Here is a 14,439-nt window from a genome sequence, read left to right on the forward strand (position 1 = left end):
AAGAAATTAAAGGGATACGGATTGGAAAAGAAGAACTCAAACTATCCCTGTTCACTGATGACATGATTATATATTTAGAGGAACCTGGAAACTCCACCAGAAAACTCTTAGAACTCATAAGTGAATTCAGTAAAGTAGCAGGTTACAAGATCAATGCTCATAAATCCAATGCATTTGTATACATAAGTGATGAATCTTCAGAAAGAGAAGTTAGGAAAACTACCCCATTCACAATAGCATCAAAAAAAAAAATAAAATACTTGGGAATCAATCTCACAAAAGAGGTGAAAGACCTCTACAATGAGAACTACAGAACACTAAAGAAAGAAAGTAAAGAAAACCTTAGAAGATGGAAGATCTCCCATGTTCATGGATAGGAAGAATTAATATTGTCAAAATGGCCATACTACCAAAAGTGCTATACAGATTCAATGCAATTCCATTTAAAATCCCAATGATGTACCTTACAGAAATAGAGCAAGCAATTATGAAATTCATCTGGAAGAATAAGAAACCCAGAATAGCTAAAGCAATCCTCAGTAGAAAGAGCAAAGCAGGTGGTTTCGCAATACCAGAACTTCAACTCTATTACAAAGCAATAGTAACAAAAACGGCATGGTATTGGTACCAAAATAGAAAGGTAGATCAATGGTACAGAATAGAGGACATGGACACAAACCCAAATAAATACAATTTTCTCATACTAGACAAAGGTTCCAAAAATATGCAATGGAGAAAAGATAGCCTCTTCAACAAATGGTGCTGGGAGAATTGGAAATCCACATGCAATAGAATGAAACTAAACCCCTATCTTTCACCCTGCACAAAACTCAACTCAAAATGGATCAAGGAACTCGGAATCAGACCAGGGACCCTGCATCTTATAGAAGAAAAAGTAGGTCCAAACCTTCAACTTGTTGGTTTAGGATCAGACTTCCTTAACAGGACTCCCATAGCACAAGAAATAAAAGCAAGAATCAACAACTGGGATAGATTCAAACTAAAAAGCTTTCTCTCAGCAAAGGAAACTATCAGTAATGTGAAGAGAGAGCCTACAGAGTGGGAGAATATCTTTGCCACTCATACTTCAGATAGAGCGCTAATTTCCAGAATCTATAAAGAACTCAAAAAACTCTACACCAAGAATACAAATAACCCAATCAACAAATGGGCTAAGGAAATGAACAGATGCTTCACAGAAGAAAATGTACAAGCAATCAACAGATATATGAAAAAATGTTCAGCATCTCTAGTAATAAGAGAAATGCAAATCAAAACTACCCTAAGATTTCATCTCACCCCAATTAGAATGGCGATTATCAAGAACACAAGCAACAATAGGTGTTGGCGAGAATGTGGGGAAAAAGGTACACTCATACATTGCTGGTGGGGTTGCAAACTAGTGCAGCCACTCTGGAAAGCAGTATGGAGATTCCTCAGAAAGCTTGGAATGGAACCACCATTCGACCCAGCTATCCCACTCCTTGGCCTATACCCAAAGGATTTAAAATCAGCATAGTACAGAGATACAGCCACATCAATGTTCATAGCTGCTCAATTCACCATAGCCAGATTGTGGAACCAACCTATATGCCCTTCAGTTGATGAATGGATAAAGAAACTGTGGCATATATATACAATGGAATATTACTCCGCCATGAAGAATGATAAAATTATGGCATTTGCAGGCAAATGGATAAAATTGGAGGATATCATGCTAAGTGAGATAAGGCAATCTCAAAAAACTAAAGGACGAATGATCTCGCTGATAAGCAGATGAGGACATATAATGGGGGGTGGGAGGGGTTAGCGTTAGGGTTAGGGTTAGGTTTAGGGTTAGGGATAAGGAGGGTGGTAAGAATGGAGGAAGGAAGGACTCTATTGAGGGAAAAGAGGGATGGGGGGGAAGGAAAAAAATAACAGAATGAATCAAACAACATTGCCCTATGTAAATTTATGATTTTTAATAAAAAAATGGAAAAAAAATGTTGAAGACCGAATGTGACTATGTGCATTTTTTAAAACAGAATTATTTTTGTGTTCCTTCATTAAAAAATATATAAGAACCTCTTCAGGCGTGATGAGCCATGACTTTAATTCCAGTGGCTCAGGAGGCTGAGGCAGGAGGTTCACAAGTTCAAAGTCAGCCTCAGCAACTTAGTGAGGCTCTAAGCAACTTAGCAAGATCCTGATTCAAAATAAAAAATAAACAAGACTGGGGATGAGGCTCAGTGACAAAGAACCCCTGGGTTCCATCCCTGGTAGCAAAAAAATAACTCAAAACGACAACAACAATAAAACAATATAAAATGTATGAGAAATGGACTACGAAATGTTAAATGTAATTCTGCAAGTATTTTTTCCAAATATTGGATAGATGTGAATACTTAAATATGACTTCATTTAAAGGTGAATCATATTAAGAACTTTTAAATGTCTCACCACAGGCAAAAGTCCTATTTATATAATTCTGTACTTTTCTATTGATACCGTATTTATGTAAATATGTTTATGGAGCTGATTGAATTTCAGGTCTTCAGAAGAAGATGAGTCCCTCAGCCTAGCCCAGGGTAGTGGTGGGGAGACTAGAAAGGATGATTTTGAGGCAGGGTGGGGACTGGATGGAGCCAAGGGAAAGGATGGAGTCCAGGACCACTCTGGGGTCTCTAGTAGGCGCAGTTAGGTGAAAGGTGACATCACCAAGATAGGGAGAAGGGAAAAGCAGCATAGATTTGTGGGGCGTGAGATTCTTGGGGCACATCCGGCTGGAGATGTCCAGGAGGTTTTGGGTGGATGAATCTGAAGCCTGGGGCAAGTTGGAATTGGATGAGGAGATCATCTTCCTCTTGAGAGAGTTAGCTGTAAGAGTGACCTGGCTGTTGTTGCAAACAAAAGAAATGCAGGAAGAAAGGGAAAAGAGGAAGCTCAGGCTGCGGGTTGAACCTGGGAGATGCTGACAGCTGCGAGAGTGACAGAGAAAGAAGACCAGCAAGATTTGGTCAGAGAAAGAAGTACAAGGAGGACGAGGAGAAGCCAAATGAATATAGAGTGAAAACCTGAGAACCAGGCAATTACAAAGAATTCTTTGCTGACGATAATAAAATCCTGAAAATATTAATCATTACATGCCATTATGTTTCTCTTGGATTTCTATCTTGGGAGGTAAGAAGAAGATTAAGAGTTAGATGGGTATATGGTTTCCAAAGAAAATAGGGATACTTGCAAGTGGTTTTGAATTTTTTTTTTTATGAAGTTCTAACTTCAAAACATCATCCAGGACTCCCCCAAGCAGCCCAGCCCCCTCCGGTGGGAAGCGCCTCTCTAGGCTAGCTTCCCGGGGCCGACCGCCCAGTGAGAGCCTCCTGATGCAGAGCCAACCACGGGTCCCCAAGCCAGCGGAGACATCCAATACACAAGCGGCTTCTGGGACCAGGGCTGGGCAGCCAGAGACCTCTCCAGGCAGCATTGTCCCCCTCCAGCTGCAGGCTTTTTCCACGGGGCGATCCAAGATGGCGGACTAGAGGGTGACTGCATCTCCAGTTGCCCCAGAACCCAGGATTCAAGAAGGGGAGGCATTGAGAGACTCGGAATAAAATAGAACCACGGGGTGAGTCTCCCCTACCCAGTGAAGCTCAGGCCTGGATTCGAGTGGCTTATTAGAGTGGGACAGGGCAGAGAGCGTCTCCCCCAGGCAGCTCGGTGCAGTCTGGCGGTGGGCTCCACACACAGGGACAGATCCTCCAGCCTCTCGGAACAGGCCCCCCAGTGAGAGCCCTTCTGCACAGAAGAAGCGCGGCAAGCTCCGGCCCGCCACAGCCAGCTACAGCCCGCCCCACTGCCAGCTCCAGCCCACCCGCAGGTTGCTTCAGTGACCAGCACAGGGCGCCAGGGACTTCCCCAAGCAGCCCAGCCCCCCTCCAGCGGGAAGCGCCTCTCTAGGCTAGCTTCTGGGGGCAAATCACCCAGTGAGAGCCTGTTTACACAGAGCCAGCCACAAGTCCCCAAGCCAGTGGAGACGTCCAACCTACAACCAGCCTCTGGACCAGGGCTGTGCAACAAGAGACCTCTCCAGGTCTCTCTCCCAGGAACCAGTAGCGGGCTAGGGGCAGCGTTCTTCGGAAGCACTGCATTATCAAATTAATCCAAGACTTCTGGCTACTGAAGACTGGTAGGTGATACACTGGAAATCTACAGGGACACTATAAGCCAATAGAGGAAATCTACAATATCACAGAGTCCCATAGACATCTGACCAATATGAGATAACAAGGGAAGAAAATGTCCCAAACAAACCTAGATACTATATCAATAAAACCCAATGACAGCACAGCAGAAGAAATGTCCGAAAGGGATTTCAGAATGTACATAATTAAAACGTTCAGGGAAGCAAACAAGGAGATGAAAGAGCAAATGCAGGCATTAAATGAACGCACTAATCAACAGTTAAAAGAGCAAATAACTGAAGCAAAAGAGCATTTCGATAAAGAGTTAGACATACTGAAAAAAAGCAAACGGAAATCCTTGAAATGAAGGAAACAATAAACCAAGTTAAAAACGCCATAGAAAGCATAAACAATAGGATAGATCACCTGGAAGACAGAACTTCAGATATTGAAGACAAAATATTTAATCTTGAAAACAAGGTTGACCAAACAGAGAAGATGGTAAGAAATCATGAACAGAATCTACAAGAATTATGGGATATCATGAAGAGGCCAAATTTAAGAATTATTGGGATTGAGGAAGGCTTAGAGAAACAAACCAAAGGAATGAACAATCTATTCAATGAAATAATAGCAGAAAATTTCCCAAATCTCAAGAATGAAATGGAAAACAAAGTACAAGAGGCTTATAGGACTCCAAATATGCAAAATTACAACAGACCTACACCAAGGCACATTATTATGAAAATACCTAACATTCAAAATAAAGACAGAATTTTAAAGGCTGTGAGAGAAAAGAATCAGATTACATTCAGGGGGAAACCAATAAGAATATCAGCAGATTTTTCAGTCCAGACCCTAAAAGCTAGAAGGGCCTGGAACAACATTTACCAAGCCCTGAAAGAAAATGAATGCCAACCAAGAATTTTATACCCAGCAAAACTTACTTTCAGATTTGACGATGAGATAAAATCCTTCCACGATAAACAAAAGCTAAAGGATTTTACTAAAAGAAAGCCGGCATTATAGAACATTCTCAGCAAAATATTCCGTGAGGAAGAGATGAAAAACAACGATGAAAATCAGCAACGGGAGGAACTAGCCTAAAGGAACAGCCAAATAAAGGAGAAACCAAATCATGTCAAAAAACAAAAATGAGTCCAATGACTAGGAATACAAATCATATCACAATAATAACCCTGAATGTTAATGGCCTGAACTCATCAATCAAAAGACATAGACTGGCAGATTGGATTAAAAAGAAAAATCCAACAATTTGCTACCTGCAAGAGACTCATCTCATAGAAAGAGATACCCATAGACTAAAGGTGAAAGGATGGGAAAAAAACATACCATGCACACGGACACAGCAAAAAAGCTGGAGTATCCATCCTCATTTCAGATAATGTGGACTTTAAGCCAAAACTAGTCAGAAGGGATAAAGAAGGACATTACATACTGCTTAAGGGAAGCATAAATCAGCAAGACATAACAATCATAAATATCTATGCCCCGAACATTGGCTCATCCTTGTACATCAAACAAATCCTTCTCAATTCCAGAATTCAAATAGACCACAACACAATAATACTAGGCAATTTTAACACACCTCACCTCTCTCACCACTGGATAGATCGTCCAAACAAAAATTGAATAAAGAAACCATAGATCTCAATAACACAATCAACAATTTAGACTTAACCGACTTATATAGAATATACCATCCAACAAAGAACGAATACACTTTCTTCTCAGCAGCACATGGATCCTTCTCTAAAATAGACCATGTTTTATGCCACAAAGCTACTGTTAGCAAATACAAGAAGATAGAGATACTACCTTGTACTCTATCAGATCATAATGGACTGAAATTAGAAATAAATGACAGAATAAAAACCAGAAACTTCTCCAATACTTGGAGATTTAATAATACACTATTATACGATGAATGGATAACAGAAGACATCAGGAGGGAAATTAAAAAATTCTTAGAAGTAAATGAGAACAAAGACACTTCATATCAAAATCTCTGGGACACTATGAAAACAGTACTGAGAGGAAGATTTATTTCATGGGGTGCATTCAACAGAAGAAGTAGAAATCAACAAATAAACGACTTAACACTACAGCTCAAAGCCCTAGAAAAAGAAGAGCAGACCAACACCAAAAGTAGTAGAAGACAGGAAATAGTTAAAATCAGAGCTGAAATCAACGAAATTGAAACAAAAGAAACAATCGGAAAAATTAACAAAATAAATAGTTGGTTCTTTGAAAAAATAAACAAAATTGATAAACCCTTAGCCATGCTAACAAAGAGAAAAAGGGAGAAAACTCAAATTACTAAAATTCGGAAAGAACAAGGAAATATCACAACAGACACGAGTGAAATACAAAACATAATTAGAAGCTATTTTGAAAAATCTATACTCCAACAAAACAGAAAACTTCAAAAATATCAAGAAGTTTCTAGAGACATATGAAATTACCTAAACTGAACGAGGAGGACATACACAACTTAAATAAATCAATTTCAAGCAATGAAATAGAAGAGGTCATCAAAAGCCTACCAACAAAGAAAAGTCCGGGACCAGATGGGTTCTCAGCCGAGTTCTACAAAACCTTTAAAGAAGAGCTCATTCCAATACTCCTCAAAGTATTCCATAAAATAGAAGAGGAGGGAACCCTCCCAAACTCATTCTATGAAGCCAATATTACCCTGATACGTAAACCAGACAGAAATACATCGAGGAAAGAAAATTTCAGACCAATATCCTTAATGAACATCGACTCAAAAATTCTCAACAAAATTTAGCAAATCGCATACAAAAATATATTAAAAAGATAGTGCATCAGGATCAAGTGGGTTTTATCCCAGGGATGCAAGGTTGGTTCAGCATCCGGAAATCAATAAATGTCATTCACCATATCAACAGACTAAAAGTTAAGAATCACATGATTATTTCAACAGATGCAGAAAAAGCATTCGATAAAATACAGCATCCCTTCATGCTCAAAACACTAGAAAAAATTGGGGTAATGGGATCATTCCTTAACATTGTGAAGGCCATCTATGCTAAACCCATGGCCAATATCATTCTAAATGGTGAAAAACTGAAAGCATTCCCCCTAAAAACTGGAACAAGGCAAGGATGCTCTCTTTCACCACTTCTATTCAACATCGTTCTTGAGCCTCTAGCCAGAGCAATTAGACAAACCAAAGAAATTAAAGGGATACAAATTGGAAAAGAGGAACTCAAACTATCCCTGTTCGCTGATGACATGATTATATATTTAGAGGAACCTGGAAATTCCACCAGAAAACTCTTAGAACTCATAAGTGAATTCAGTAAAGTAGCAGGTTACAAGATCAATGCTCATAAATCCAATGCATTTGTATACATAAGTGATGAATCTTCAGAAAGAGAAGTTAGGAAAACTACCCCATTCACAATAGCATAAAAAAAAAAAAATACTTGGGAATCAATCTCACAAAAGAGGTGAAAGACCTCTACAATGAGAACTATACAACACTAAAGAAAGAAAGTAAAGAAAACCTTAGAAGATGGAAAGATCTCCCATGTTCATGGATAGGAAGAATTAATATTGTCAAAATGGCCATACTACCAAAAGTGCTATACAGATTCAATGCAATTCCAATTAAAATCTCAATGATGTACCTTACAGAAATAGAGCAAGCAATTATGAAATTCATCTGGAAGAATAAGAAACCCAGAATAGCTAAAGCAATCCTCAGTAGAAAGAGCAAAGCAGGTGGTATCGCAATACCAGATTTTCAACTCTATTACAAAGCAATAGTAACAACAACAGCATGGTATTGGTACCAAAATAGACAGGTAGATCAATGGTACAGAATAGAGGACACGGACACAAACCCAAATAAATACAATTTTCTCATACTAGACAAAGGTTCCAAAAATATGCAATGGAGAAAAGATAGCCTCTTCAACAAATGGTGCTGGGAAAACTGGAAAACCATATGGAACAGAATGAAATTAAACCCCTATCTTTCACCCTGCACAAAACTCAACTCACAATGGATCAAGGAACTCGGAATCAGACCAGAGACCCTGCATCTTATAGAAGAAAAAGTAGGCCCAAACCTTCAACTTGTTGGCTTAGGAGCAGACTCCCTCAACAGGACTCCCATAGCCCAAGAAATAAAAGCAAGAATCAACAACTGGGATAGATTCAAACTAAAAAGCTTTCTCTCAGCAAAGGAAACAATCAGTAATGTGAAGAGAGAGCCTACAGAGTGGGAGAATATCTTTGCCACTCATACTTCAGATAGAGCGCTAATATCCCGAATCTATAAAGAACTCAAAAAACTCTACACCAAGAGTACAAATAATCCAATCAACAAATGGGCTAAGGAAATGAACAGACACTTCACAGAAGAAGATGTACAAGCAATCAACAGATATATGAAAAAATGTTCAGCATCTCTAGTAATAAGAGAAATGCAAATCAAAACTACCCTAAGATTTCATCTCACCCCAATTAGAATGGCGATTATCAAGAACACAAGCAACAATAGGTGTTGGCGAGGATGTGGGGAAAAAGGTACACTCATACATTGCTGGTGGGGTTGCAAACTAGTGCAGCCACTCTAGAAAGCAGTATGGAGATTCCTCAGAAAGCTTGGAATGGAACCACCATTCGATCCAGCTATCCCACTCCTTGGCCTATACCCAAAGGACTTAAAATCAGCATAGTACAGAGATACAGCCACATCAGTGTTCATAGCTGCTCAATTCACTATAGCCAGATTGTGGAACCAACCCAGATGCCCTTCAGTTGATGAATGGATAAAGAAACTGTGGCATATATATACAATGGAATATTACTCCGCCATGAGGAATGACAAAATTATGGCATTCGCAGGCAAATGGATGAAATTGGAGGGTATCATGCTAAGGGAGATAAGCCAATCTCAAAAAACTAAAGGACGAATGATCTCGCTGATAAGCGGATGAGGACATCCGGGGGTGGGGAGTAGGAGGGGTTATTGTTAGGGTTAGGGTTAGGTTTAGGGTTAGGGATAAGGAGGGTGGTAAGAATGAGGAAGAAAGGACTGTATAGAGGGAAAAGAGGGGTGGGAGAGGAGGGGGGAAGGGGAAAAAATAACAAAATGAATCAAACAACATTGCCCTATGTAAATTTATGATTTTTAATTAAAATTAAAAATTAAAAAAAATCATCCATTTTCCCTCTTGATGAAGTTGTCTTAACGACAGGGATTTTACACTATTGTCCTTGCTGAGGTCATTTTTGGGGAACTCATAAATGAGGTGTGGGAGATAGGGAAGAACATTTTCTGAGGTAACTACTGAGTCATAGATTGAAGAGTGAGGGAAAAGAGATTAGGAAGACAGTCACATTTGCCTACCTCTAAAGCAGATATCACCGACAACCTTCCAGAATAAAATGCTATGAAAGTGTAAGAAGAGTGCATTAGGACTGTGCACTGCATTATGACCTCAGTTGTGCAAACTAGCTTTCCTCTCTCTCTCTGTTCTGTGGAGTAACATTTTTCATATTAAGCATGTTTGTATGCATTATATTTGGAAATGCTTGGGTTCCTAAAAAATTTAAAAACTGACATACTATACATTGTGACTTAACTATAGACTTGTAGCTGGAACATTTCCCATCATTACTTGACCACTAAACGTTTTGAGGAACATCTGTGAACAACCCTGCCAGCATAGAAAGTACTGGGGGCTCTAGGACCTCCAAAGAAACTTGCCCTGATCCCAAATGAGTTTCTGAGAAGTTCTAGACTGAATACCATGGTGAATGCCACTGGCAATGGAGCTGGACTGTCTGGATTTGATGTCCAACCCTGCGACTCTGGATATGTGATCTAGCCTCTTTTCTGTGAAAGGGATATAGTCCCACCCACCTCATAGAATTTTTACGAGGGTGAAATGAAATACTAAATGCAGAGCCTTACAAAATGCTTGGCACCTGGTGAGCACTTGGTAGATATTATGATTATTATGATTATAATTATGCTTGATATTATCTCATTTTAAAATACCCAGTCCAAAGGCCCACAATAAAAGTTACCATCCTCATCTTTCCTCCATGCTCAGACCTTGCAAAGAGGAATCTAAAATGATAAGAATTTATTTTATGTGTCAGAATGACTGAAAGGCAAGATTAAATTAATGTAGTTGGTGGTCCAGGATTATAATTAAAATACATTTCATAGGACATTGTGCTTTAGGAAATAAGTACCTGTAAAAGCAGGAAGACCTGATTCGAGGTGACCAGGTTATTTGTCTAACAGGTTTCTATTGTAGCGTGCTACCTGTTGCTGTGAATAGTTGCTGGTTTCTATTGTATCCATTTGATGTAACTGTGGCTAATGGAACTTAATGAGTCTCCATTACCGCTATTCAGACTGTACTGTTTTTGAATTAGATGAAACAGTGCACTGGGTGGAGAGGCGCCAATTAAGCATATTTGGAAGGGAATATACATACACTCTGTGATCTTTTCCACATCATCCTTGCCAATTCTAACTTTGCAGGTTCCAGAAGGTCAGGAAGCATTTATTTAGCCACTATTGAGTTATAGAAGTTGAATTCTATAGCAAAAGCAAGAAAGAGAGGGTTCTAACCATATAGAATACAATAAAAATGGGAGAGACTACCTGCTTGATTCTCTAATTCTTTTCTTCGAAGCTCCCAGAAAGAAGAGGGTCTTTCAATCCCTGTGCCTTGAGATGTGTTCTAGAGGCAGGGAGTCTAATGCTATTTTGGGATGTTCTTGCTACAACTGAGTGTTTCAACTCCCCATGGAGTGATCTTTGCTTCTCCCTGCCCCACATAAGACTGGGGATCATTCTTTTTATAACTGCAGATGGTCATATGAGCTGTGAAACTTATTGGATATATTTCCTTCCTTGCTATTTTTTTACTTTAATTTTGTTTATCGCAGATTTTCATTATTGAGAAATTGGAATTATATCCCCTATCTCCACCCCAAATAAAAGAACAAATTGAGGGAAGAAGATAAAGAAGAAACACTGTCATAAGCCAGAGCTCTCTGAAAACTTTGGCCCCTTTCCCTTTAGTGTTCTAATATATTTTCAGTTAAAAGTATACCATATTATTTTCTAAATATTTCCCTCCTCTGTATCAAAAATCTGTTCTGCAAATATTCCTTGTGAATATAATTTAACTTTTATTGTTTCTTTACTTACAATATTTCATGCCAAATTTAAAACCACACAACGTAGAATATAACAGACATCTACAGCCCTGCCCTGCCATTAGAAATAACCAAACGTCCGTGTCAGCAGTGTTAAGTGTGACTTTTAATGGCAGCACAATCTGCTATCTCATAATGTAATGAGTATTTGTGGACTTTAGCATCATGAAATGGTAGCTTCTTCACAGATATTGTGTCTCAATATTTTAAGCTTGTCACTTTTGTGTTGTTTTAATTTTTTTTAATTTACTAAGTTAAAACAAATGTTGTCACAATGTAGATGAATTCATTGCCATCTTGATTTTCATCTCTGATTTCCTAATGAGGTTGAATATTTTACCGAGTTTCCTTCTATATTTTATATTTGGTGAATTACCTATTCATATTCTTTGGAGACTTTTTTTTTCCTTCAACAATTTGCAAACACTTTTGACTTACTAGAAGATATGAATATCAATTCATATCATATTTGTTAGAATATCAATTTTCCAATTTATTTTTGCTTTAAAATTGTGTATTTTACTTTCACATTCAAGTTTCTTTTATGTAATCAGATCAGATATATTTTTAAGTTTGTTTTATTGATTGTCAAGCTTTGATAACTGTGTTAGTTTCCTAGGGATACTGTAGGAAAGTACCAAAAACTGGGTGTTTTACATCAGGAGAAATTTATCATTTGACATTTCTGGAAGCTAGAAGTCCAAAATCGAGGTGGGGCAGGACCGTGTTCTCTCTGATGTCTCTAGGACAGAGTCCCTCCTTGACTCAGGCTGTGGTGTTTCTGCGCAGTGCCTGATGTTCCTTGGCCTGTTGTGCATCCCTCTGGCCATCATGGCCATCTTCTCCTGGTGTTCTTCCACCTCCTCTTCCCTCTGTGTGTGTCTCTGCTACGATTTCCCCTTTTTATATGGACATCAGCTATAGTGCATGAGGTTGCAGCTCAATGGCCTCCTTTTAACTTGGTCACTCTCCAAAGATCCTGTGTTGAAATAATGGTTACCGATTGGGGGTTGGGGTTAAGACGTCAACACACCTTTTTGGGGGGGTGATTCACATATCAACACTCCATAAGAGATATTTACAGAGACACGTACAGATAAATACTGATCAACCGTGTCTTCTTTCTTTCCCTTTGAATGAAATTGTTATACCTAACTCAACGTACTTTTGTTCTTTAGTAACTGAGGATAGGTTGTGCTGCTTTTACATGAATCAATAGCTGGACAGTATAATCTCGGGTTAAACTATTCAAAAGACTCTAAAAATTGCCTCATACTTTTTCTCGGTATAGGTGTCCTAAAATGAATTTTGCTTGGAACTTGAAAAGCCCATCTGAACCATATGGTTGGAGTTTTTTTTTCCCTCAAGGTCTCTAGGTCTCTAGTTGTTTTTCTTTCTCCCTAATTATACGTCTGATTGATTCCGTTACCATCATTTTGGTTTCTTTCTGCATATTTCTCATCAAAATTGTACAGTGCTTGCCCATGGATGATATGTGTTTATCATGTAAATTAATGAATATGTTAGTGAATAAAAATGAAGTGATCAATCAGCTAATCGCAGAGATCACTAGTAGGAACCTAGAAATGTGGTTCAGAAATATTAGAAATAGTGTGATAGAAATGCAAATTTGTAATTTTTTCTTTTTGGAGTCACAGTGGGGATCCTAGGAGTGGTGAAATCATATGGGATGAGAGGGAAGACAGCGAAAGTCAGACTTAACCTAGAGAAGCAACTAAGGTTTGGCAGTCACCTAAAGATGGGAGGAAGAGAGGAAGAAAAATTCCCACTGGCTTAATGTGTTTATTGATTTTTCTCTCCACCTCCATTAGGGTTACAGAGATGTACTTCCAACTGAAAGAAATGAATGAAAAGGTGTCTTTTATAAAGGACTCCTTACTGTCTTTGGACAGCCAGGTGGGACACCTGCAGGACCTTTCTGCCCTGACTGTGGATACTCTAAAGGTCCTTTCTGCCGTTGACACTTTGCAAGAGGATGAGGCTCTCTTGACCAGCAGAAAGCATGCCACTCGCAGAAAACTTCCCCACAGCTGGAACAATGTCATCTGTGCAGAGGTTTTGGGCAGCATGGAGATCTCTGGAGAGAAGAAATACCAGTATTATAGCATGCCCCCTTCCTTGCTACGGAGCCTAGCTAGAAGTCAGCAACCCCCAAGAGTGCAGAGGGGGGCCCTTTTTGAAATTACAAACAGTCAGAGAGAGGCCTCCAATGTAAGGGATGACCAGCAAGAGCAAGAAACAGAAAAAAGTAGAGCTGCTTCTGGGGTATCCCCTAATAGGCAAGCATATTCCAAGTATGGCCAATATCTCCTGGTCCCTTCTTATCTAAAGCAACTTCCTTTTTCTGCAGAAGCTGTCTTGCCTCTGTCCAAACCAGCTGTGGAAACAGATGCAGATATGCTGGCAACCGAACAGGTCCCTCAGAATGAGGTCCCTGTTCATCTGACTTGGCAGACCCCAGTTGTCTCAAGCCAGGCAGCAGAGGCTGAACCCAAAGGACAGTTTGAGCCAGTTGCTCAGATACCAGCCAGAGAAGACAAGGCCCAGCAAGTTCCAGCCACTCTGAGTTGCACATCTGCACCCATGGCAATGGCCTCTCTCCCTTCCCAAGCCAAGAGCATGCAAACTGGAGGTGGATATGTGAATTGGGCATTTTCAGAAGGTGATGAAACGGGTGTGTTTAGCCTCAGGAAAAAATGGCAAACCTACCTGCCTCCTGCTTGTACTCATGACTCTGCTCAGAGTGAACAGCATAAGACCCAGATTCGAGGCAGATCCCTGTCTGATAACTCAACAAGATGGGCCCGGAGTTCTGACTGCTCAGAGGTGGTGGGATCATGGCTGCAGCCAAACACATCCTTTTGGATCAATCCACTCCGCAGAGATAGACCCTTCAGGAGTCATAGTTTTAGATTCCATAAGGAGGAGAAACTGATGAAGATCTATAAGATTAAAAGTAAGTTAACATGAAAAAAATAGTCTTAAGTCCTTTGCATTACTGCCAGCTTTTTAAAAA

The 14,439-nt window shown here is 39.5% G+C and overlaps 1 protein-coding gene across 1 annotated transcript in view; it reads left to right on the top strand.

Annotated features, from left to right (window-relative positions):
- Positions 1-14,439, top strand: part of TRPM6 (transient receptor potential cation channel subfamily M member 6) — a 155,587-nt gene that overhangs the window by 100,581 nt on the left and 40,567 nt on the right. Inside the window, 1 exon segment of the mRNA XM_079112114.1 lies at positions 13,235-14,379. Coding sequence (XP_078968240.1) covers positions 13,235-14,379 — 1,145 coding nt within the window.

Source organism: Sciurus vulgaris (assembly GCF_902686455.1).
Source record: "Sciurus vulgaris genome assembly, chromosome: 15".
In the NCBI taxonomy this organism is placed as follows: Eukaryota; Metazoa; Chordata; class Mammalia; order Rodentia; family Sciuridae; genus Sciurus; species Sciurus vulgaris.